Below are 27,205 nucleotides of genomic sequence, written 5' to 3'. Positions count from 1 at the left end.
TAACGGAATCTACATACTAATATTTCTTTCATTGTATAACCTACAATGTATACACTACAAAGCTAGAGTCTCATTCATAAGGATGAGATGTAGATTCTGGTTAGTTCCTCTTGTGACCTATTTACCTCATCCTTCATCAAGTCATACAATAGAAGGCTAGGCACCAAATCTTTATTGAGCATAGATTTGTATCAACACTTCCCAAAGGTCGATTTGACAGTAGATATCAGCTTTAATCATAATGCTAAAGCTAAAATTCAAAACAAGCACTCGAGCATGTCAAAACCTAATGAATTTAATTTCACCGAGCGATCAACCTTAAAACATTTGAGCCAACAAAATTTAAAGAGAAACCACCTGCAAGCAAGTATTCAAAGAGGGAAAAAACCATTGACATCAAGTAATATGCATACAGCTAAACTGAGCCAACAAAATTTAAAGAGAAACCACCTGCAAGCAAGTATTTAAAGAGGGAAAAAACCATTGACATCAAGTAATATGCATACAGCTAAACTTTGCATCCCGTATCACTGTTTGCATCTTGTATTTGAACCCTACAAGGTTAACCTTTAAAACCAATTTGTCCCACAAAGTAATGCATGACATTAGCTATATTAACCGCTCATGTTCGGTTTTCTACTAATTTGCTCTTTCCGTGGGACTTCCTATGCGACTTTCTGAGTATAAAAGTTTGGGACTACTTTGAAAATTAAACCGTAGAGGTACAGTGGACCGAGGTGCCAGTAAAATGCTCTTCACCCGAAAATCTAAAATGAGAAGGCAGGCATGTAAACATGTGTTGTTCCATACAAGCTAAAGTGGTCTCAGTCGATTGCTTCAATGTATATCGTGTAAGAAGGGTTACAAGTACACCCCTTACAGATGCACTAGAAAAAGGCCATTTCCATGACTTGAAGCCATCACAAGCAACAATACAGCAACCCCACGTTCAGTTGTAACAGGCTCACACTTTATATGACAAACAGGTAAACGAACAGATTTATATCGCAACAATCACGTCAAACAACTCCCATATCATGAAAGTACACGACGGATAAGAGTAAACAAAGATAAACAATATATACATGTATTATGATTTTGGTTCTCTGCACATCTGGTAGAAGATGGAGATCATTGACATATTTATGCTGAAAGATGAGGGATCAGTTGCATTTTCTCATGAGTCCCTAATATTAGAACCATAAATGATGCGATCGACACCCATTTTTTAGGCTAGTTCTACATTCAGGGTTATCTGGACATCCTCCTTAGTTGTAAATCTTTGAAGTATGATATTAAATTGCTAAACTCCATTAGATATATTCCTTTGCAATAGTTCCTACAACAGCATCAGAAAAGGCAAAACGCGGGTGGTGGATTAGTTAAATTTCCACAGCATGTGCCCAGTCAATATTTTAATGCCAAAGGCATTCGCCAAAGACAATCTTTAGTGTAGCATAAGCAGATTAATAAAATAAGCTAGGGACAAACTATCGCTCAGATATACAGAATATGGCTCAGGCCCCTGCGATGAATACCCAGCTGTACTCCACAGCATATAAATGATGATAAGATCATTTAAACACTTTACCCTAAGATCCAAAGAGGCATTTTAGGTTGGAGTTTGATTCTTAGGATACTTAATACTGATTGATGGAATTGGATGAGATGGTGGCGATTGCAAGTGGTGAGCTCAGCAAGAATGAGCTGTTTTAGGTTGGATTTTGATCCTTAGGATTCTTAATACTGATTGATGGAATTGGATGAGATGATGGCGATTGCAAGCAGTGAGCTTGGTAAGAATGGTGTCCAACTTTAAGCAACAGAACAGCTTGGCAGAGATTCCAAAGGCGCCTTGTCCTTCTCTGCTTCTCTGGAAACTGCAAATGATGGTTCCTTCAATTTCTTCCAAATTTCAAAGATTTTGTCAGTTGTTGAAGTTAAAAGACTATAGCCAATGAAAAGAAGGGCTCAATTACAAGACAAAGCATTTCCAATGTTGATCAAAGCATTCACATCCACACATAAGTTTTTACAATGTTTATAAATGTACTACTTTCAACCAATTTTCAATAGTTGTAAAAACAGAGGACTCCTCTCTTTCAAAAGCCAGCTTGTTCCTCTCCTTTCAAGTTGACAAGAAATCGGAAAGAGCAATTGCAACAAAGTTTCTCACTGCCCAAATATGCCATAAGCCTCATGGAGTGGTCTGCTACCTTCCCCAGTGGAGTGATCTTGAGTCTAAGTTAACCTATTTCTGTGACAGTCCAATTGTTTGGCATCTTCTTCCTTAAACTGACCTTTCTTGGGCCCTCGGGATTTCCTAATGGTTTACTATAGTTAAACTCCACGCAAAGGCAGTGAGTTAGATTTGGTTTGCTATTCATACTTTGTTTTTGGCTTGAATCTTGCTACTAGTTTCATACTCACGCAACCATGTGACTGCTAAAAGTTGCTAGAATTATTTAATCTAGACAAGTGTACACATAATATAGTGATCGTTTGTACAGTTGAAGTAGAATTACGGGTGTTCAACTTAATAGTCGTAGATATCATTCAACAACAAACTAAGCCTTTTCCCACTAGGGTATGCTCGACTCCTCCATGAATCCTTCTATTCAACCTATGTAGATGCTCCATATCTTACCTCATCGTGTCATAAGCCTTTCGCATTTTTAACCCAAGTCTCCATCTCCAATTGTAACTCTTCACTGCAGCCGCCAACAACGTTCGTTCAACATGACCAAGCCATTTTAAACGAACTTACCTCATTTTATCCTCCATTGGTGCTCAACTAATTTTGCCCAACTTATTCATTTCTAGTTTTGTCTTTTTTGGCGTGCCTGCACACCCAATGAAGAGTTTTCATCTCCTTTACTCACTCTCTGCAAATTTTGGTGTTTGACCATCCCGCCATCCATGCCATAAACCATAGTTGGCCTTAATGGCCATCCTATTAAGTTTTCTCTTAAGTTTAAGTGGCATCAATGGTCATACAGACCACGAGATACACTTCTCCATTTCATCTATTTACTTGTATCCTATGGATGAGATTTCTATTGATTTCTCCATCCTTTTGAAAAATAGATCCAAGATAATAGGAGGCTCACTCATTGAGATGACCGGTTCAAATCTTATCAAGATTCGTTTGAAGTCACAACACACACAACTTGACAGAGACAAGGACTCTATGTTTTTCACCTCTAATGATCTGAAGTAGACTATGTGGACTTCAAAGTTTTAAGTATGTCAAAGAAGAAACATTTCTTTCCCAAAACATAGATTAACAAATAATTAAATAAATGAACTTAAGGGAGACAACCAGCAAATATTAATTAATTTCAGCAACTGAGACAAAAACAACACTTGCAGTCATTTAAATACACAATATTAAAATCATTTAATAATGCTTGACAAAGAATCAAAATTCTAATTTGCTGATGTTCAAGTAAGAATCTAAATTCTAATCCATCCACCAAGCAATCCTACATTTTACATTGTCTTTGTCCTGTTAGCATCAAGTTTCAACTAGAAAGACGGATTTGGAGTCAAGAACCTACAGGTTCCTCTTGGTTAGTTGGAGTGATGTGATCATAATGGAACTAAAGGATGAAACAACTAATGAGCAGCAAATGAAATGATAATACTGTCTAAGGTACCATGTTTGGTAACAGCTCAGAATCAAGACGGAATATTTCTAAAGAATTTGAAAAATGGTAGAATCATACCTTAACAATGAGAAAATTAATAAGAACTAAAAAAGACATGTCAAAGAAAAAGAGGAAAAATATACAAGAGAGGAACATTACTCTATGGTTTAATTGTTACCATGCCATTAATGTTCCTCCATTTAAGAATTTGTCTTTTTTGTAAGTCATGCTTATTCCTTCTAATTCATTGCTACTTCCTCTCACATTAATGAAAAGTCACTAATAGTCCCTTTAATTCCCACTATTCCTTGTAATTAAACATGACTATTGGGTTAATGATGAGTTTCGGATTCATTAGGCAGATTATCTGGAATCCAACCAGAACCAGCCATCTTACTCCAATACCTAATTCCTGGTACTTATCCTTTTCTATATGGGCAAGAGATAATCTACTTCAAGGCACCAAGGGTTACAAAACACTACACAAAAAAGAATGATAACAATAAAAAAATAAAATAAATAAACATCTAAAATACTGGTTCACTAATTAGGTCCTCATGTTTGCACGAGGTATTAATTCAAAATAAAGTTAACATAGCTACATGGATTGAGAAAACAATTTCTTAGACAATTTAAGTTTCATAGAAGATGCTAGTTGGTATGCTTTAGGTGCAGTGAAGACCATAAGGCAAAAAGTTTTTCTCTAAATGAGATTCACTATAGCAAACCAAATTCCGCTACTTGCTCTATTTGTAAGTGGTGATAGGATTACTTTAATAAAACTACATTTTGAAGCAAATTTTGTTTCTGTAGTTTAATTGAATGCTAAGTACATTTTCTGTGTTTTATGTTTAGATTCACAATTTATGATTCTTTTTTTGGAATTAAAAAATCATTTTTACTTGATTTTTTCCGGAAAATATTCATTAGGCAAAATAAGCACTTGCCCCTTGAGCAAATTGCCAATTGGCAAGTTTCCATGAAAAGCACAAAAGCTTCTCAATTACTGCATTTTATGAGATTTGGCAAGAAACCACGTGTGTGTGTGTGTGTGTGTGTGTGAGAGAGAGAGAGAGAGAGAATAGTTAAGGTACAACATTTCCAATTTCTTTGCAGTGGCACTTCCTTACCATGCCAAAAACTTGAACATATTGCTTTTGCCAGGAAGAGGATGACCAAGGTGTACATGCTATCTATGGTAAACTTGCATTCAATGTGAAAGGACACATTATAATTTCCAAGCTCTCAAAACTACCAAAAAAGGTTTAGCAATGACATCCATCTACCCTATCCCTGTAACATGTTCGCTGTCCTCACCTTGAATGACAATGATGGACCAACCTTTTGCTTGACAAGGCAACTAGAGAAAGTTAAGGACAAAACTTCATCTGGTTTCGTGTTTTTCTCGAAGTTGAATTTGATATTTGCCTTTCAAATATGGTATTAAGGATGAATTTCTAATAGCTTACCAATTTTGTTGCAAATACAAATCATGAAAGATAAACATTGGATAGACTTGCATTTGATACAAATGTAACTTTTAGAGTTTTACACTCCTTACTTTCATATGTGAATTCTTTATGGAAAAATTATAGGCTTGAACCTAAGATTATCAATAAAGGTGGAAAAATAGATAGTGGATCCATTATTTAACTCTGGGTTGTGTGATATATAAGTTGGCTCAAACTTTGAAAACAGGTTATAATGAGTTTGGCCGAGCAAAGCCAATGGTAAATGGGTTTTAGGGGGTCCATTTGTCAGCAGGTTCGACAGGTATCATTTTGTGAACCAACCAGCACTGGCCTAAACTCAGATTCTATGCATTGTGACTCGAGTTAACTGGTCTCTTAACAATCTGTAGAATATATCTCAAAGCATAAAGGTGTGTACATACTTCATCCAGATGGCTCATTATTCAAGCAACGAAAAATGGTCTCATACAGGAAAGGATATGTCATAGAGAGTAAAAGCGCAACTCCCATCAATTAATTAGAAGCAAAGCATTAGAATTTGTGAAGGTTCAAGACAAATGAACCTTTCATTTAAGAACTAAGTATGTGAATCTTCCTGAAAGCCACTTGACCCAAAGAGCCCCATCTCTTCTTTTAAACCTCAATGCTTTTCTTTGAAGCCAAACTTCACCAAACAAATGCTAAAGAAAAGTATTGTCTTCTTTAACAACCTCAACTGTGGTAAATACCTAACTCCGACTATAGACTTCAGGGGAAATCGATCAGATCCATAATCAATTTCAGCACGAAGCCTTAAATTTCATGAGGATATAAAATAAAGAGAATAAAGGAGATTGATGAAGAAAGTTGACTCCAACTGTACAATATGATCGCTGTATTATATGTACACTTCTCTGGATTAACTATTCTACAAACTTTAAGCATAGTCAAATGGATGCCCAAGTATGAGAACAGCAGAAGGTTGCTGCTGAAAACAGAATGTGAATAGTGAATCAAAACATCCTATCGCCTCTGTTTTCTCTTGGAGGTTGAGCCTTTACAAATCAATTAGGAGATCCAGAGTGACCAAGAGAGGTCAGCTTAAGGAAAGAGATGTTGAACTAATGGACTTTCACCAAACCAGGAGGAATTAGATATGATGTAGAGGATGAGACGAGGGCAAAAAAGTGCACTATATCCCATCCTCCACGATAAATGACAGGCTGATCAATAGACTGGAAAAAGGTAGTAAACCACTCCATGAGGCTCATGGGCATATTTTGGCAATGTGAAACTTCTGCACAAAGGAAAGAGGGATATAGTTGTCAGCAAACGAACTAGAAGATGTACAAACAAACGATTTATACACAGTAATGATAGCATCAAGAGCCATTGACAGGATGGAAAGAAAGGGGATAAATTGAGAACAGAGTGAGTAGAGTCACCCATGTAGCAGAAGAGAAGAGTGCAGATCCTAAGCTTTTCGACCAAAAAAAAACAAAAGAACTTAAACTACCACAGTTGGACCACCCCCAACACCACCCCCCCAAAAAAAAAAAAAAAAAACTTTAGTACCAAAGGACAGAGCACTATCGGAGATAAAGGTGGTCAATCAGACTATATCTGAAGAGTCGCTATTAACATATACAACTACCACAAAGAAGGATCAGAGTTGGAAAATTCCAGCTTACATTTGCAAAACCAAAGTTCTTGGTTTCCCAGCTATCGATATCAAGTGATTTTCTCTGTAAGTCCATCAGGAAACTAGATTAGTTTCCCATTTCACGGTTTTAATATCTGGATACTCTAGTCTGTAGCTCAATCTAGTCACTTAATCAATAAGGAAGCAAAGGATCGTCAGGTCAGCAAATATGATCTGCAGAAGTACTGTAGCTCCAAAATACTTCTTCATAACTGGTGGAGAATCCTATCTTAATGGGCCATCTAAAGCTCTGCCTGGTTGGCAAAGAGAACAAATGGCTAGAGAAGAGAACGCTTAGAGGAACACGCTTTTCCGAATATATTAATTAAAGTATAGAAAGGATAATCTAGCTATAGTTAAGGTATAGTTCAGTAGTGCTGTAGCTTTTGACGCGGTATTGCAATGGGTTGTCATCACTATCGCTACAAAGGCAAATGCAACAGCAAATGCAACATATATTTCAAGGCGATAGATAACCTTCAAAACTATGTAAATAAAAGTCTTAAAATTAAGGTTTCTTGTCAATATAAAATTAGGATCTTAAAAACTGTCAAAGCAACAGTTTTAGAAGCATCTATTTAATGTTTCCTAAAAGCAAAATCCGGATGCTCTGATAGAATAAGATATTCTGACTTTTGAGATGTCAAAAACCATCAAAGCACCAAAGCACCACTCCAAAAACCAAAGATCTCCCCAATACCATCTGACTTCAACCGGGCTGTTCTCTAAGAAATCTCTAGCATTTGTCCAGAAACCAACATCTGAAGAGCGAAAACAGTCTTCTTGTTTTTGTATCTTCTTCACCTAAATCAGTACTCTATGCATCTGCCTGTACATTGAACATCAAATACAAATGAGCTCTCTCACAAACAGTCAGAGTTCAGGAAAACGCAATCCTTAGCTACCTACCCGACTAGTTTCTTAAGGCCTCCATTCAGAACTATGGTCACATGAAATGTGCCACGTTAAGGCCAAAAATTGGAAACTCTAAAAAACCAAGACAGTGCGATCTGTAATTAGTGTGTCATCTACCCCTTGAATGAATCTCAGGTAAGGCTATTGGAAGATTAAACCCCTTTTGATACAAGAAGGCTGTGAACAGTCTGAAAGGCAAAGGAAAGAGCAACTGTATGACAGAAAACTTTGACGCAGCTCCAGTTCAAGCTTTGTCCTCTTCACAAAGGCATAGACAGGACAGGGATGCAGAACATCAATTGATCGTAAGGAGACCGAGACGCACAAATGGGAGCCATCTCATCTTTGTAAGCAAACTCATATATTTGCCTTTGGTAAGGCCCGAGACATGTAACTTACAGATGGAATATAGAAGAGTATCCTCATTTGACTGCATAATTTCATGTAAGCTTAAGAACTCAATAGGACTTCACTCGACCGGCAATACGGGAAAAAAATTAGAGAAAAAACAAAGCAGCAGGGGATGCTCCTGCTTTGGTAGAAATGCAGCACAAGGAAAAAAAAAAGAATGAGAACAAGATAGTACATAGAGGATAAAAGACTACCACAATATCGAGGTTCAGATGAGAGAAGCAGGCAAAAGATGTTGATTAGTATCTAGTCTTTCGTCAATAGATTAACATTTAGAAGGGGGAACAAGAGAAGCTCAAAAGAAGGCTTATTGCCAAAGACGCATTTTAAAATGATGAGAGGTCCAATACTCATATATCTTAAGCCCCACCAACAGCTACGCTGGCCGTCTTTTTATTTGCATTAAGCAGAATTATAGTCCATCCAGGAGGAAGCTTGAAACTAAACTAATGCAGCATTTTCCAAATTGCAGCTACCACAGATTTAGTTTTTGGATTTCACAAGTACATCACTCCTCACCAAACTAACCTGAGTTTTAATTCTCCTGCTCAGCACAAAGAAAAATCTTTATTTTCATGTTGAAGAGCATCAAATCATGATTTAAACGTGACAGGTCAGCTACAGTATGACAAGTCAATGCGCAATGAGGGCCTGCTGAAACTAATAGTTCTTACCAAGCTAATTTGTTCTTTGTCCATAATCACCACACACATTCACAGTATTATTGCTCTTTGACATATTTTCCAGTTTATCAAATTTAGATATTCCCAAAAGAATTATGTGGAGATGTGAAGGGAGGGAATACTAAAGGAATGTCTCAAAATTTCCAAAAGCATAAAGTTAACTCTTGAAATTATATGCAAAAGACCAGACTAACTCTCAAAGCTGACATACCATTTCAATCTCCTTTCCACTCAACCAAATCACTGCGAGGCACATGGAGCTTTGCTGCTTGCTCCTCCGCTTCAGTGTCATTGACAACCCCACGACATCCAGGGAAGCCACAGTAACAAGCTAATTGTTCGTCAATTGAGAAAAACCTGAGATGTGTAGAATGAATATTAGCAACATAAGATACTGTAAGAAGTAGAATACATAGAGGAAAACAAACATATGAAGATCATTCAAGAAAAACATTACCGGTAATCATACGTGAGCTCTTCCCATCTTTCAATATCCCTTTTGGCAAAGATAATTATGTGCTCATCACCATTGACACTTATGACTCTAGAATAACAATTCGGCTGCACAAAGGTAAAGTGGAGATGAAATCAGAAGAGTACCAAGGCAGCATACACACGGCATACCATTCTTATATTGGCCCTATGGCATGAACTGGTCATATATGGTGTGTGTGTGTGTGTGTGTGTGTGTGTGAGAGAGAGAGAGAGAGAGAGAGGAGGATACTTTCTTGACATAGAAAAGATGACCAGCTGGTTTGGCCCTATTAAAAGATAACATAAAAGATAACTATTTAAAAATAGTTTGAATGCAAGAGAAGATGACCTCAATTCTCCAACTGATGTGATCTAAAAGAAGCGGCACGTCAAAAACAATAGATGACATGTCATATAAAGTTTAAAGAACTCGTACATATTTTAATACAAGACAAGATTTCAGTTAGCCCGCCATAAGATAACCAAACCTACAATCACCCTAGTTTGGGAAAAAAAACACCTGGTGTTCTTTTATCAAACAATATAGTTAAGCACATTTCCTTTTCTCTTTTTGTAGGAAAAGATAGCACTTCGCATATATTAACAAGCAGAATCTACAATGCCAAACATATCCAACTACAAAGCAGCAGAAAGTGCAATATAGAAGAAAAGTGCACACTTCACACGAATGATTAATCAGATGAGCAATGCTTCCTGCTCTTGTGGCGTCAATAACTCGTTCATCATCGATTCGGAACATGTATGTCCCAGCACCCTGCATAAAAATGTGGATGACAAGAAAAGATTAATCGTTTCCCCCGTCATGTAAAGTCAAGACAATGCGTTCAGGGGGCTTTTCAACAACGAACCAACAATGCCTTCACCAAACATGCAAAGGTCTCCAACACATGCAAACAAACAGGAACAAGTTGCTTCAAGTCAACATGATCAGCAAGGTAGCATAACATGTATCTTGAATTGAATACAAAGAGCCAAAGCATTTTAGTTCTGTCTGAAATGAACCATCTGAGAAAATTTTCTGAATACAAAGAGCCAAAGCATTCTAGTTCTGTCTGAAATGAACCATTATGCTCGTTTATGCATTTTTGTATCTGAGAATTTTCCTTCAGTGATGTACCTCTAAGGAGTACTGATGAAGTTCTCAAAAAAACAAAAATTTATCAACAGTCACTCTCAGATTAGAGATTGAGTGAGAACCCACGGTGCCTGTTTCCATTTATACAGTGTGTGCTCCTTTATTTCACCTAGACACAGTATGCTGCTCCCTATGCATATGAACATTCTTCCGCTCCTAGCACATATCCAAAAATTAGCATATCCCACCCGTTTTTTGCCCAAAAGAATACCTCAACTCTAAAGACACAAAACTAACTTCATTTAGCTTTAAAGGTAAAAAAATTGAAGCTCCTAGCAAACACACTCAGGGGAAAACCAATCACTCTTGGCGTTTGAAACTCAAAAGGCTTTGATTTTTCTATTGGAAGACCTTCAGCACAGAAACCTATTCAGGGATTTCTTCTTCAAAGCAAAGGATGGAACATTCATACACACATACATCCATAAACAGTGCAATGACATTGTTGCAAAAACAGATCGGAATGTACAGAGAACCTTCAGATTCTAGCTTCATCATGCAGCATTCAAGGAAACAATAACTACACTGCCCCTCGTCATTTACAATGCTATCAATGCCATAAAAATAAAAAAATGAAAAAACCTCAACCAAAATCTTTCTGTCTAAGACATGCATTTTGATTCTCCAAACACAAGAAAAGAAAGTGACAACATGTAGACAATCTAGTTGCACCTCTATCCAATCATCTACAAGATGTTCATTTCATTTTTTTTTTTGGGAAATTTAACAGATAATAAACAATACATCACCCAACGACATTATGGAGCAATGCTACTTTGACACTAATCTTTGTCACTCCTCCAAGTAGCAAGCAAAGCAGACGGAAGTATGTTAAAAGTATCTTTATCTTCACCTATTCCACTTTCTTTTGTTTTCTATTCATTTAGACTGGTATAGCATCCCTCAGATGCCGAAGTCCCAGATGCAAAAGCAGTACTTTGACAACATCATGTCAGAACTCACCACCAGTGAATTGTATATGAAATTTTCTCTTCTGTCGGCTATAGGTGGTCGAACTAGTTCACCTGTGTACTCAATAACCTACATAAGGAATTTCAAATTGGCATAAAAGCATTAATCAAATGTTCATGAAGAAAGAATTACAAACGGATTAGCAAACTGCATACCATGTCACCTGCCCTGTGTGGTTGCTTAGCAAAGATACCAAATCCATGTATTCCTGATTTCCCTAAAGCGATGATCATCCCACAGCCACAGCAACATAGACATATATGAAGATAAATTAAATTGCAGAGGAAACCTCAACAGATCAATTATGACAGCAGAAAAGGGAAAATAATAAACATTAAAAAGAGCTTCTTTTTTTTATTTTCTGATAAATCTACATAGACATGATATTAATCAGAACAACAGGAGAAAATTCTAAGCAATCATGCAAGAGAAGATGAAATCTCTTGACGGAGCCAACAATGAAAAGCAGAAACTCAAAAACTATATTTTTTTTTCCATTCTAAACCTAGAAAAACAATCTCCAAAAGTCTCGCTAACAGCAAAATGGAGCGTCAAAAGTACTCAAAACTACCTTTTCTCTTTGTTCCTAGCATTTGATCATTGCTTTGCAAATGCATCTTCCTTGTCACACTTCTTTTTATCCTCCTTCCAAGAGGATCACCTTTCTCTCTAGTCAATTTTTTTTTCTTTTTGAATTGATTTTTCTCTACTCAAGGTGAAAAGTAAAAGAAACCACTATACTATTAACCCACCATCGGCCAAACATGCATCTAATACTACCAACAGGTACATTTAGCATCACCATTCCTTTTTCCCATTGTTATGACAATCAGAATGTGTCAATGCTATTAACCTCATAATAAGACAAGCAAAAGCCGCAAAATTAGACAAATTACTAAAGTTCGGCAAAGATCATGTTCCTTCTTAGCAATATTACCTTCCAAATAAGGGAGTACTTGGAAAATAGTCAGAATTATCGTTGGTATAAACTTAAACAGTAGGTCAAACAAAGTCTCCCTGCTGTCCTGATAAAACATTCTACTATCTGGCAAGAACATATGTCTAGATCATACAAACTTCAAGATATTAACTATATAGCACAGTCCAGCACCTTTTCACATTAATTCTCCAGCCTAGCAACTTCTAGATAGTCAAGAGTTTAAAATGCGAGTCAGCACTCATGATACTAGCTAAGCAAAGAACTTCAAAGAAGAAAAATAGATCGAGCATTGGAAGAACCCAAAAAAGAATAAGAACGCCATAGCTAACCTCACTTCCTTAAAAAGCCAAATATTTTGCTTACCAAATGCTAATCTCTTTCTAAAGGTCTGCCTCATGAATTTATACTTCTCCGCCATAGAAGATACGCTATCAGAGGTATCAACTTGATGGGACCCTAATTTGTGAAGGCGAGATGAGTACTTGGAGACAACAACTCCATTGGAAGGCAAGCCTGCCAATAAATGTTGACTGTATCCACCGACCAAGTAAGGCTGGTTCTCAACAAAAAGGCGTTTCAAAGATGCAGCAGCAAGTGCTTCAGGTTCTTTCCGTCCTCTTCTCCCAAAAGAGCTGTAAGGCTCTGCCAGACATGGTAAAAGTAAAAAATAAATTAACAGCCCAAAAAAGACCTTCAATTAGCAATTTCCAACATTTGATGCGTGGGGGTTACCAAAAGATGTAAAAAGAAAGGCAATGCTATAAAACTCATTGCCTAGAAAGCTACCATAAACAGAACGCAGCTTGAGCAATTAACCAACCCATGGCCCCATTGGTAGAGCAGAGTAGAGAAAGCAACACTTACCACAACGAGCACATCCAGATGGGTTAGAGGGAGGGTCGTAGTTAGAACATTGACGCTCAACTTGATTGATGTGCTCGTCCAAAGCAGGACGCTCATTTGATGGCTGTCTGTGCTTCTTGCAGAAAGAGAGAAGACGAATGCAGTGTTCTTCATCTTCATCATCTATTGAAAGAAGATGAAGTCTTTCCTCATCCTCAAGCTATATAATAACAGAGACAGAAAGATAGCAAGTCATTGATCTACCAGAACTTCATGAGACTCATGCAAGCATTCGGCCCCAAATGTATGAGTTTCTCTCAAGGCAGCTCTTTTCTTGCTTTTGCCAGTTTTAACTGGCCGGCAGTTTATGCATATGGAATAAAAACGCAAAATAACCACAATTCTAAGGGAAGATAAAAAATACCTCAACACAAAGACCAGCTGCTCTTGCACACAGTGGATGATATGCTACTCGACAAGTATTGTTTGAGCACTGTCAACAGAGGCACTCTGTAAGGTATCTTTAGGACAAGCATAAGATTTTATGCAACTCGACATCCATGACATATTTGCTACTTGAACATAAACATGAGACCTGATAAGTGCTAGACTTCTAAAGCACCAACCCAATAACAACCTTCCCCTACTCTTATTTCCATCATCGTCCAATTGATCTAAAGTTTCGATGCAATGCATGTCTCAGCAGTTAAGTCCGTTTAGACACCGTGTGGGACTTCTGCTTCTTAAATGAGAGTGGACCTTAATTTAACAAACTTGATTTTGCTTAATTGAAAGAGTTAACACTACTTTGTAAGAAAAAAGAAGCAACTGCTGCTTGCATGCTTCAAGTGAGCACCCCATTTGACAGAACCAGAGATTATTTGCATCTGATGAGTGTCTGTCTCAAGTGAGCACTCATCAAACGAAGAAATGCAAGATAATCAAAGAACTTCCTTCCTTGTAGTAAAATATACTAAAGGCCAAACTCAAGTAACAAACATTATCATCCATATGGAAACTTACTTGGATACAGGCGCCATATTGTACTCCACAGATGCTGCACAACAGCTTCCAGCGATCCTAGGACAAGTTCCAGAGAATATCTCTTGCTTAACGACACTCGGTTATGTTTGTAAAATAACTTGTGAGAAACTCATTAAAAAGGTCGACATGAATGACTGTAAGAAACCAAAGATACCTTATTAATTCTACTGATACCATCAATAGGCTCCATTCTCTTCACATCCGACAAGCAAGTTTCTAAAGTAAAAGAGGATCATATGGCATGAAACCATGAATTTCATTTTCAAAAACTTTTAACTGATCAAACATAACGAGAAGGGAAGAAAATCCAAATAGCACAAACCCGGTATCCACATAGCACAAGCTAAATGAGCCCATCGTCCATCAGTCGTGGGTTTCATAGCACCCCCTACACAAAAGCCAAATGCAAAGTTTAGCATGTAACAGTAGCAATATAGGACAAAAATCTTAGTAGTACCTATAACTGGGCAAAGACAGCATGGAGGCAAAGGATCAGGAGCCCCCGGGTGACATAGATTGCATAACCATAGTACACCGTCTACAGGCTCTAACTCTCCATAGCATTTAGCATGAACCTGAACAAATAGTACAAACGTGTCGATAAACTTAGAAAACAAACGGTGATAAAATCTAGATTCCACTGAAATAGGATAGAAAATCATCAACACACAGGAAAACAAATGGACAAATTAGGTGAAAAATGGAACGGGAACATGAGCTAGCATCAAACTCTACACAAACTTCTTCACGTACACCCTAGCAATAATACATAGCCAAAATATCAGGGTGCACTTGGGTCCTCACCATCATTCTGCACTTATCGCACTGGAGGAAAAGATTGTTTGCATACTCCTGAAATTAAAGACAGGTATCCATTGTGTTAAAATCATACAGTAACGATGAAAGAAGGGGTTAAATAGATTAGCTTGACATAGAAGAAGCCCTAATCCTACAAACTAGCTAATCAGCAAAAAAGAAGGCACATAATGACAATCATTAACTATAATTAAATTGATAGATAGTACTATTGAATGAGGAACAACCAAAAGTAGCACACAAAGAACAATTAAGCTGCAAAATCCTAAACGGGATGAAGAAACAAAGTTCACCTCATCCATATGACAAACATTGCATTTGTCAAGGTCTTTCCACTCAACACGAACGGGTCTATATCCAACTGGGAAATCTCTAAATTTTCCAGAAGCTAATTTGCTCATAGAGAACTTTGTCAAATGTCTGGATTTTGATAAACACTGTCAATATGAACAGAAACGCGTTTCAGTGTGGATACAAAATAAAGAAACCGGAATTAACAACCAGAATAGCAAAATTATAATGTTGAGGGAACATAGATAATGTCATTGGTAAGAGGAACAGCATACCTGTATGAGTTTTGCTACTTTAGGATTAGAGAAACCAAACATATCTGAGCCACGTTTGAACATCGTTTCCACACCAGCTTCAGCACCATCAGCCAAACTGCTACATGCCTTCTTCAATCTTTTGTAGATCTTATCCCAGCAGGCTGATGGTGTGGACCCTTTAAACTGGAATAGATATTGCCAATGTCAATCATCACATCAAGTAAATTAGTTTAGGGAATCGATGAGTGACACAAAGAATAACCAAGTATGTCTCTGGCATAGAGTAGGTACTCAGTCAGAAAAGGAGAATACTGTTCAAAATGTTTGGATGTGGAAGCTTCACTATAGAAAGAACACCAAAACTGTAAGATGTGATATTACAAATTTAGCCTCACTAAATTTTAGTCAACTAAATCACAGATGTTTTCAGGTAAATCACTGATCTTACTGAGTGATTGAATGTATATATAAATCCCTCATGTTAACCAGCGATTAATTATAATCTCTCAACTCTCTTTCAGGTATATTCAATACACTACTAGCAGCTATAACAAAAATTATTCAGCTCACGCTGGATGGACATTTTGCACATAAAAACAATTAATGGTGGTAAAAAGCAAGATCAGTGAACCAATCTTAATGTGAAAGAGCAGCTGCCTCATGCATAGGGTAGGAAACAAGGAAAATGAGGCCGGAAAAAGAGAGTTGTAGTCTTATTATCAGGATAAGTGGAATGAGCTACATCCAGATATATATTAAGCCTCCAAAAGCAATTATATGGTTGATAATTGCAACGTTTCCGCTATCTATGAGGTTGGCCATCTATGTAACCCAATGTAAGCATAATTCAACCATCATAATCCATTAACACAACCTCAACATCATCATAGAAAACTTAGATGAAATTATCTAGAACGCACCATGTTTTATCCCACAATGTCAAATTTGACCACCTAAAAACCTATGTTTTCACAACCAGCCCAGTGTGCAAGCCAGTAAATAAGGACTTGTTCAGTGCACTGTTAATTGAAGTCATTGTCCAGCTATGTCAAAACAGGTAGCACAGAATAGTGATCAGCTATATATGCACAAAAGTTCAATAAACTTGGATAACTTTGGTTCAAGAGCATCGACCAGATAGAAGTTCTGTAGTAAAACACGCCAAACATGGTTAACTAGCACCTAAAAGGAAGAGCAAGAAAAGTAAAGAAAAGAAGTGAATAAGTGGTCTGAAAGCTATAAGGTAACATGAGATTACAAGGAGGTTATTCCATAGGAGAGCTCCCATGAGGCAGAAATCATCAAATCAACAAATAGTAAGTAAAAAGAAAGGGGCAATCATTTGCTAATCATCTTCCTGGGCTTATCGTATCAAACTAATCCTTGACAAGACATTTACAAGACTCTCGTTGGTTATAACAGAGAATTTGAAAAGATACTCTATGAAAGTGTATGTTGCACCAGAGATGAGAAATCCAAGATATTGTCGCAGCGTAACTATCAAGGCCAATACTGACCAACTTTTGTTCTATGGATCTCGGAATCCAACTAAGATCAGAGACAGCATTAATTCTTCATACGGCTGCAGATGTGCGCACAACATGCCTATGCTATACTATTAGGCAAATTCAAGCTCGAGATAATAGAATATTGGAAGCAAAATAAAAACTAAAACCATTGCATATAGCATTGCCTTTCAAAATAGAGAACTCTAAAATGAAATTCAAAGTCAACTTTATCCAATACAATGTACCTGCTCTCCACTATCTAAAGTTACTCTAAATAGAGGTCGGATCTTCAACTCGGGGTTTCTCAACACCTCCATTTTATATGAAGCACGAACCCTTGGATCTGAACAACGCAAATAGAAGGTGAATAAACAGTAGTTAAATTCAATCAAAGCAAGGGCAAATTCAATGGATCCCTTTTTAACTCGTCATGTTGTTCCTCTTGCATGTTGAAGAAGTGACCATTAGTCCATTAGTCCCATTAGTCCCCAAGACGACTTTACATAACGTTAAGGTTGGAAACTAAAGCAAGAATTATCCTTCTATATACTCAATTGAACCATTATACGCGACCTAAGATTCAACTTTAAGTAGCTCACTTGTTGAAGCTTTATTGTTTTCTTATGAAAAAGTACATTTCTTTAAATGAACAACTAAATTCTTGTCTTTTCCAGAAAGAGGATTTAGAGGATGAGGGACCTAAGCAGCCAAGTAAAATGACCAAACTATTAGATGATAAATAATTATGTTACCCTTAATTGAAGTAAACTTCCTCACGGCAGTATATCCTTCTGGCCAGATGTACTTTCCATCTTGAAAGAATTCTGAGTCCCTCACGATCTTTCCTGAATGATATTTGTGAAAGCTTGTAAGTACTATGTATGACCAGATCCCTGAGGATAATAAAAGTTTGGTAAAATACCAAAAGCATGCCACACCTTTGACTAAATGACCACTTTCATACCTCTACTTTTGGAAAAGCCAAAATAGATAACGGAGTTTAATATTAGGAAAGCACCTTCACAATTATCCTAGTGTCTCTATTTATGAAAATGCCATTCTCTTTCCAAGAAGGCCAGTCCCCAAATCATGAATTCTCACACTCCCCCAAAACACTCAAAATCAATCAAAAAACAAACCAACCAAACCTAAGCAAGATGCTAAAATGTGTTTGCAAGGAGAAACAATTTGGTCTTTTCAATATAGGGTTTTAGTATTTGCAAAAGTAGAGGTATGTAGGTGGTTATTAGGTCAAATGTGAGGTATGTTTTTGTTAGTTTCCCCACTCATTTACTTCATCCAGCTATGATTAAAGTAATTGACAAAAAACATTGTGCATTGGAACTTATATACATTCACTCCACAACATCATTCATTACTCTACATCTATCATGAGTCATGCTTCATAATATAGAAGTACGCTTGACTAGGAACCTAAACATGCTGTCAGAAGCAGTGGCATTATCCATTACTCTCCATCTATCATGAGTCACGCTTCGTAATATAGACCTAATATAGGAGTACGCTTCACTAGGAACCCAAACATGTTTTCAGAAGCAGTAGCACTTACCAAGGCTAATTACTTGCAGATCTCCCAGTACATATGGAAGGGTCCCAAGGCCCTCCAGTTTTCTTTGGCCATTTTCATTGCTCATGCAGTCTTCAGCCGAATCTCCACTTTCTCCATCTTCATCACTAGCAGTTCCACAACCATCAGTAGTACGGCCACTCTGCAGCAGAAGCATTCTTCTGGGTAGCTTTTGTTCACTCAGATATCTGATTGGAGCAAACAGCGTAGTTAGTGCCAGAATTGTGCCACCTAAATTTCAACCTCATCCAATGGCGTCAAGTTCAGTCAAAACTAAATCAAATCATTTGACCAAAACACCTTAAATTTCATGATTTCTGGTATGACAAAAAAAAAATAATAAATAAATAAACTAGGGGGAAAGAGTTTCTCAAGTATGTGGATCATTTCAATTGAAAAGGAGGAAAGTCTTTATCAAGTAGTTAACAAAATAACCTCTTTTTCATCAAGACCCACTACAATTAGTCTGACTTATTGACTGAAAATCAACTGATGTCCAGATTGATTAATTTATTTAACCAAGTTATCTTCCTTCTATTTGTGTTGGAGAAACACCTACAGTATGTATGTATGAATGGATGGGCTGATGGATGCAAGCGTGCATGTATTAGCATCAACATTCAAACAACCCTGCAATCTGTCTACTCTATTTAATTTCAAACAACAATCTGTATGGCAATAACAATCATGCCAAAAACTCAAACATCTCATAACAAAATCAACCAAAACTTCAGATGTACCTGTGCAAGTGTAATATTTCACCTAGAAGATTTCAAGAATAACTCACGTTTTTGCTTCTTCTAGAGCTCTAACGAAGCGAGGTTTCTTGCATTTCAAGTGCAAAGAAGAAAGAAGCCCTCTGAGAAAGGAAATAACCTGCTTTGTCCTAAGCCTGAATAATAGCAAAATCAGAGTGATAACAGACAGACAAGTCAGTGAGCAAAATCATAAATATCTGACACTGAAAAAATAGTCCTTGACAATACAAAATTCCAAACCTTGCAAAATCATGGGTACCAAAAAATTGAACAGAAACTGATCTGCCAACAGAAGTTTTCTTTAAAATCCCATGAGCACTTATGTGGGAATCGTCCACAACAAGCCCAGGCCACATTGCATGACCTATCAGAAAACATATGATTGGTTTATATGTCAACTAGTGAATCAACATCCAACGAATAGAAAGATAGCAAAGGCACAAGAATACGATGGTTATGCAAATCTAAGCTTTTCCATCAATGAGACTTCATGGTTCTCAAATGTGACACGAAGTATTAAAAGGCAAAGAAACAAGCTAGATCAGCAATAGCATCATTAAGGTATAACATCGAAAACATAAACCAACATTTTACAACCAACAGCCCAAACACCTTTCCACAATAACACTTTATGACAACAGGTGTAAACACTTGTGAAAATACTAGTAACAAATGTTCAGATTCAATGAACTAGCTTCAATGTTCCTATCACAATCATTTGATTCAATGTTCCTACCGTACCTATTGACTAATAAGACCAGTCACATAAAACAACTTCATTGACAGAGACCCTGATAATAGACTGTCAAACCATGTACAAATGCACACTGTTTGTATCACAAGAACAAAACACTTATAACGTCTAGCTACATCAATAACTCAAGCAGAATTTCAAGGCTTTTTAAAGTTTGGTTTCCCGCCAAACCAAGCACCATTTAAAGTTACAACTCAAATCAGCACTTTAGACATATGACCTCGGCTATAATAGAACCTCAATAGGATGCAAACTTTTCTAGACATCTCATCTAGAGCATAATATTTGACTCAGATCCAATTTAATGGTAATAGTGAACTTATTTGGTCAGAGACTAGTGCAACGTTTCAAGATAAATAAGGAGTTCCTCAAAATCATAGCGAGACAATGTGCGAAAGGCATCTCACCTATCCACAATACCTCAGACAGATTTTTACCAAATTTGTCTTAATCGAACTTTCTATCGTGCCAGAAGAGCATAAGCACACAGAACAGCATTAAAAGAAGGGAGAGAACAAATATGCACGAACCAGTGAGCTTAGCCCATACAATATCCCCAGGTTCAGGCTCTTGGCAATCATCCAAGCTGGCAGCTAACACGACCATCTCTTCATAATCACATGCATCAGAATCCATACTTTTAATGCTGTATTTCAGGTTCAACTGCCGCACCTCATTGGGAGACAAATAAAATTTGATCTTCTCATTCACAAGAACTAAATCTTCCTTATCTCCATCCTCATACTTGACCTGCATGTTGTTCAACCCTTATCAGAAAATGTCTGTTCTATGCCACATTCCAGAGACTGGTGATTCAACAACTTTTTATACAGGAACTGTAGTGACCCTACATGATGTTTGTTTGTCTCCGAATCGTACCCCAGAATACTGCCCGGGTACCAATCTGTATCCAATGGCCAAAAAACCTGCGACATACATGCTTCAGTTAATAAAAGTTTCAAATGGAAGATCTAAATCATTGAATTACAGACTATGCTTTAATTGCGAGGCGAAAGGAGAAACTTGCCTTGCATTGCAAACCAATGAAGATTTTAGGATCGGCGTCGTCTAAAGACAACCTGGTCAAGCCATAACCTTAACCCATCAACAAATTTGACCATGAACCAGTGTAAAAAGTTAACCGGATTATGACTATATAGCAGTAGTAAGTATCCAACTAAATGACCTAAGACACAAACTCCGAAAAACGCTTCTAACCTGTCATCAACCCACATTTAAAAACCTAATCTCATCAAGGGCAAATTATGTTTAACTAACCTCACCCATCTTTTCTTTGTGGGCAAACCTTTAACATTGTCTCCGACACTAGAGTCACGTTTCTTCCTCTTTCGCTGGTCACAGTAACTGTTGCTATTAGGCTTCCGATTCTCTCTCAACCGAGGTCCACCCATATTGTGCAAGTCATTTGAGCGAACTCCCAATTTTGCGAGCTCGCCACTGCCACATTTCCTCTTCTTGTGGGGCGAGATTTCGGACTTGGATTTAGAGAAATTAATGCCCTCGTCCATTTCAAAATCATCACAAAATTCTGTCTTTATAGGCAATCTCGATTCGGCTTCCGCACGAGCAATCAATCTATCCAACATTGTGGGATAATCCGTATTGCAAATGGGTCGTTCAGAGCGCCGAGAGTACACACGGACGAGCGGCACGTTACCTTTCAAGTGATGCCTGCGAAAACTGAGAGTGCCACTGTCGTTACCCTTGCAGTCCCCATTAATTGGGTGGTCATCGACCCGGTCGATCTCAACTTCAGGCCCATCCGACTGATCGCTGATGGAGGGGAGCTTGCGGGCCTTAATCTTCTTCGACATCAGCGCGGACGATCCCCTGGCGGTCAGGTTGGGCGTCGTGGCCGAGTAGACGTCGTCCAGCGAGAGGTAGCGAACTGGCGTCGCCGTGTGCGCGTCAACGTTGGTGTCCTCTTCCGTAGCTTCCGATTGTCTCGCCGGAAAAGCCATGGAAGAGCGACAGCTCAACTTCTCCAGAAGACCAAACCCCCCAACACAATCGAAGTGGGTTTTTCTCTCTCCGTCGAATCTATGTCAATGCGAACTCTCTTACCCCCTCTCTCTCTCTCTCTCTCTCTCTGCGAGTGTATGAACCCGATGCGATTCAGGTGACGAATTGAGGAGTAGAATTTCGGGGTTAGGGTTTTGAAGCGAATTGTGGAGGGAGAGCTCTGCCCAAAATCATCAGTTTCCCGCCGCGTGCAATGGGGAGAGATCAGTCGCTCTCACTCTTCTTCTTCTTTTATACTCTCGCTGTCACGGCATGACGCGGCGAGGAAATCACATGCACGTGGGGGAGCTTTTCGTTTATCGTATTTTCCAAATATCATTTGGAGAAAATTAGATTGTAAGAACATGATTAGGTTGGGCATGATGTTTTCATGTGAAATATGTAGATGCTGTGTATGAAAAATGTATCCCTTGAAATCGATGTGGTCGGAGGCTTGAAGCAGAGGTGCCGAAAGTTACAGAGATGTATATGTCGGATAAAAAGGCCGACGGCAGTGATAGGCACCGGCGAGCGACGGCGACAACCACAATGAGGCGACGGTTGCGAGGTTTGAGCAAGCGGTGGGTCAACCGGATTCGAGCAAAGGCATGGGAGAGAGAGAAATTTGTGTGGTGAGTATGGCGTTGTCGTTGCATATTCTCTCTCTTTATTGATGGTCGCGCCACTAAAGTTGCGGTGATTGCATGATCGCCGACAACGGCAGCAATGTAGGTTTACTAGTGGCGACTCGATTGGACACGAGCAAAGGCATTGGAGAGAGGGAAATGTGCGTGGCAAGCACGGCGACCATCATCTCCAGTTCCCTATCTTCGTCGCTTCGCACCACCAATGCCCCCCGGGGTTGCACGACCAAGGTTGCGCGACCATTGCGACCCCTAATCGTGCAACCCAAGAAGATGGGGACTTGATTCGCGGTGTTTATATCCATGTCACATTGGAATATTTACCAAATAATACATAGGAAGTCACAAATTCTATCTTGTTATTATCCAATATGATTTTATATTTAGATGACCAAGCAAAATCTATTTCTTACATTTTCTTTTGTCTTTGGCCTCATCAAGTAATGCATATATTATTGTGCCCATCTTAGTGATTCATTTTGGTAAACTAAGAATGCATTGATCCTAGTTTCTTTGCCTCAAATTGAGCATAATTGATCCCTCGTTTTGATATCGACTTATTTCTCTATTTTTCGTTCTTATAACTTGATTTATTCAATGTTTCTAGAATATATTTGTTCAATCTTTTCATGTTGGCTTGCTCTAGTTTTTGCTTTCCTAGTTGACAACCTCAGGACTCCAAGACAACGTGGATTTAAGCTCGTTTTCTGCAATATTAACTGGACATATAGTATGAAAAATCTGTGAAATTAGCGGACAAAACAAAAGACGTATTTTTCACTTAAATTAAAAATTCATTGCCAGATGCTTCCTTTAATTCTGATGGTCCAAAATTGCCCCTACATATTATAAAATGGCTTTTTTTCGTATCTAGCAATCTTTATGGCAATAGGAAGATAGCATAGATTTCCCCCCCTTCATGACTATGCAAGGGAAGTTGGTAATTGGCAACATCATAGGGGGAAACATTCTCGTACAACATCACGGAAAGTAAATAATTGTGAATACCATAAAGGGCAATACCCTCGTACAATTTGAAAGAAAGTTAATAATTGTATGCACCATAAATGGCACCCGTACAAGTTTAAAAGAAAGTTAATAATTGTTAATATCATAGAGGGTAACATTTTCATACAATCTGATTTGAGGAAACTCTTTCTGGCTACATTTCAAATTTTTGGGTGATATTTGTATTAAATAACTTGTCAATAAATAGGGTTGTAAGAAAACTTGAAACTACCATAAGTGAATACATTCTACTTATTGAATTTCAAATTATATCCTCCGTCCTTATCGTGTTTGGTTTATATCCAAATCGTATCCAAAAAAGATATCTTGTAAGGTAACAACTGGATTTCCTCTTTTGCCAATTCTTTTCAATGTTAGAGACCGAATGAGGAAAGTTGATAATTGTTAATACCGTAAAGGGAAATACTCTCATACAATTTGAAAGTAAATGGCACTTATACAATTTAAAAGGAAGTTAATAGTTGTTGATACCATAAAGGGTAACATTTTCATATAAACCGGCTTGAGGAAATTCTTTCTGGCCATATTTATGATTTGTGGGTAATATCCATATTTAATAACATACCGATAAATATGGTTGTAAGAAGATTTGAAGCTGCCATAAATGAATACATTCTACTTCTTGAATTTCAAATTATATCCTTCGTCCTTATCTAGTTTGATACATATCCAATTGGTATAAAAAAAGACATATGGATTTCCTCTTTTACTAATTTTTTTCAATGTTAGAGATCGAATGAGGAAATTTAATAATTGTTAATACCGTGAATGGCAATAGTCTCATACAATTTGAAAGAAAGTTGATAATTGTAAATACAGTAAATGGCATTCATACAATTTAAAAGAAAGAAAATAATTGTTGATGCCATAAAGGATAACATTTTCGTACAAACCGATTTTTTTTTCTGGACAAAATACAAACCAGTTTGTGGAAATTCTTTCTGGCCATATTTATGATTTGTGGGTAATATCCATATTTAATAACATACCGATAAATATGGTTGAAAGGAGATTTGAAGTTGCCATAAATGAATACTTTCGACTTCTTGAATTTCAAATTATATCCTTCGTCCTTATCCGGTTTGATACATATCCAATTGGTATAAAAAAAAAACATGTTTTTCCTTTTTTACCAATTTTTTTAATGTTAGAGATCGAACGAGGAAATTTGATAATTGCTAATACTATAAATGGAAATACTCTCATACAATTTGAAAGAAAGTTGATAATTGTAAATACCGTAAATGGCATTCATACAATTTAAAAGAAAGTAAATAATTGTTGATGCCATAAAGGGTAACATTTTCGTACAAACAGATTTTTTTTTATGGACAAAATACAAACCAGTTTGAGGAAATTCTTTCTGGCCATATTTATGAATACATTCTACTTCTTGAGTTTCAAATTCTATCCTTCGTCCTTATCGAGTTTGATTCATATCCAATTGGCATCCAAAAGATACACCTTTTAAGATAACAAATGGATTTCCTCTTTTACCAATTTTTTTCAATGTTGGAGATCGATGAGGAAAGTTCAGAATTGTTAATACCATAAAGGGATGTGCTCTCATACAATTTGAAAGAAAATTTATAAATGTAAATACCATAAATGGCACTCATACAATTTAAAAGAAAGTCAATAATTGTTCTTACCATATAAGGTAATATTTTCATACAAACTATTTGAGGAAACTCTTTTTGGCCATATTTATGATTTGTGGTAATATCCATATTAAATAACTCACTGATAAATGTGGTTGTAAGAAGATTTGAAGCTACCATAAATTAATACATTCCACTTCTTGAGTTTCAAATTCAATCCTTAGTCCTTATCGGCCTTGATTCATATCCAATTCGTATCCAAAAAAAGATATCTTTTAAGGTAACAAATGGATTTCCTCTTTTACCAATTTGTTTTTTCAATGTTTGAGATCGAATGAGGAAAGTCAATAGTTATTAATACCATGAAGGATAATATTTTGACACAATCTGATTTAAGGAAATATTCTCTAGTCATATTTTTTTTTATTTGCAAATGTTATCCATATTAAATGACCTATCGAGAAATAGGGATATATGGAAATATGAAGCTAACACAAACGAATATATTCAACTTCCCGAGTTTCAAATTCTATTCTTCACCCTTATCATGTTTGATTCATATCTAAGTCGTATCCAGAAAGACTCTTTTAAGGTGACAAATGGATTTCCTCTTTTGCCTATTTTGCTAACGTTAGAGATTGAACGAGGGAGCGAGGAAGTTGCCTATACAAGGAGAGAATGGATTGTCTTACCTTAATTTACTTTATGTATTTATTTTATTGCCCAAGTAATAAGTATGCCCACTTGACTAGGATATATAAGATAGTCTTATTAGCGTCATTAGATATACTAATGCGACGTGTCAAGGGAAAAGGCTTGCCATCAGGATTCGCCACTTGTTAGTTCTTGATTGGTTGCATAGCTGACCTTTTCATAGATTCAAAATTACAAATTTTTTTTTTTGAATTATGCTCCTTTTTATTAATTCTTTTATTTGTCCATCTTTTCCATCCTTTCAATTCTCATTTATTTTATAGAATTTTTTTTCACTTTCATTTGTTTTATTTCTTGGGCTATCCTTTTGTACTAGAAAACTTATCTAGTTGTATTTTTTTTTTATTGTCAATCCATTTGCGTGTCCATTTATTAACTTAAGGTTTCTTTCTTCTAATCAAATCAATAAATGTTTATTACGCCTCGGATAAAAGGTATCATTTCGACGTCATTTTAAGACATTGTTCTACTTTTACTTATCAATCCATTTATGCATCCCTTTGTACGGCTTAAATATTCCATTTCACTTTAATTTTACTTTTCAATTGATCCTTGGAAGACACATTTATAGTCGAATTTAAGGATAATTAAATTGTTGTGCCTTCAAACGATAGGCCACCCCCTTCAATGCTATCATAAAATGTTACATTGCTAATTATTCTTTTGACCAATAATTAATCATGGTCTAACGAGAACCTAAAATGACATTATACATGTTAATTCTTTTTCGATTGAAATAAATGATTATTTACAACCCAATAATGCGGGTGTTAATTATGCACTAGATAGGCCACAAATAGGCTTGCTTCCTTTTTTTTATTAAGGGGTTAAGATTGGATCATGTTTTATTAGGACGGTAATGATATAAAAAAAATGGTAATTCACGTTTTATAGAAAATTGTCAAAACTAATGGAGAACGAAAAATTACCAATGAAAGAGTAAATGACAATAAAGCCCTTCCAGACGGCATCGTATTGTGTT

At 37.0% G+C, this 27,205-nt stretch overlaps 1 protein-coding gene across 3 annotated transcripts; it reads right to left on the bottom strand.

Annotated features, from left to right (window-relative positions):
- Window positions 1-5,955: 5,955 nt before the first annotated feature.
- LOC115745176 (histone H3-lysine(4) N-trimethyltransferase ATX1) lies at window positions 5,956-22,476 on the bottom strand. 3 transcript variants are annotated; one of them, XR_004015889.2, is made up of 26 exons: window positions 21,492-22,476; window positions 21,241-21,292; window positions 21,065-21,139; window positions 20,744-20,963; window positions 19,700-19,823; window positions 19,489-19,593; window positions 18,684-18,889; window positions 17,866-17,958; window positions 17,359-17,456; window positions 15,624-15,788; window positions 15,351-15,494; window positions 15,046-15,093; window positions 14,699-14,816; window positions 14,564-14,629; window positions 14,396-14,457; window positions 14,221-14,277; window positions 13,622-13,690; window positions 13,219-13,417; window positions 12,718-12,996; window positions 11,570-11,631; window positions 11,406-11,483; window positions 9,966-10,061; window positions 9,270-9,373; window positions 9,024-9,169; window positions 6,793-6,846; window positions 5,956-6,398 (listed from the first exon to the last, which is right to left on the bottom strand). XR_004015889.2 is itself a non-coding variant. In XM_030680579.2 (25 exons), exons 1-24 carry the CDS (start codon window positions 22,193-22,195, stop codon window positions 9,028-9,030), a joined length of 3,366 nt encoding a protein of 1,121 aa, XP_030536439.2. In that variant the 5' UTR covers window positions 22,196-22,476; the 3' UTR covers window positions 5,956-6,398; window positions 9,024-9,027. The 3 variants fall into 3 exon arrangements, 2 of the variants coding, with proteins under 2 accessions (XP_030536439.2, XP_030536440.2); XM_030680579.2 differs by lacking the exon at window positions 6,793-6,846; XM_030680580.2 differs by lacking the exons at window positions 5,956-6,398; window positions 6,793-6,846 and adding an exon at window positions 7,306-7,632.
- Window positions 22,477-27,205: the final 4,729 nt, after the last annotated feature.

This window comes from Rhodamnia argentea, chromosome 1, assembly GCF_020921035.1.
Source record: "Rhodamnia argentea isolate NSW1041297 chromosome 1, ASM2092103v1, whole genome shotgun sequence".
In the NCBI taxonomy this organism is placed as follows: Eukaryota; Viridiplantae; Streptophyta; class Magnoliopsida; order Myrtales; family Myrtaceae; genus Rhodamnia; species Rhodamnia argentea.
Note: the sequence above shows the minus strand (reverse complement) of the source record. Positions and strands in the feature narration are given on the sequence as shown.

What these genes read in the sequence shown, in the direction of transcription:
- LOC115745176 (XM_030680579.2), bottom strand. Translation starts at nt 22,195, where the DNA reads ATGGCTTTTCCGGCGAGACAATCGGAAGCTACGGAAGAGGACACCAAC. An exon ending in ATCTGGATGTGCTCGTTGTG is followed by an intron (nt 12,997 to 13,218) that starts GTAAGTGTTGCT and finishes CATGTCTGGCAG; the next exon opens with AGCCTTACAGCTCTTTTGGG. An exon ending in TGATTAATCATTCGTGTGAA is followed by an intron (nt 9,374 to 9,965) that starts GTGTGCACTTTT and finishes ACCTTTGTGCAG; the next exon opens with CCGAATTGTTATTCTAGAGT.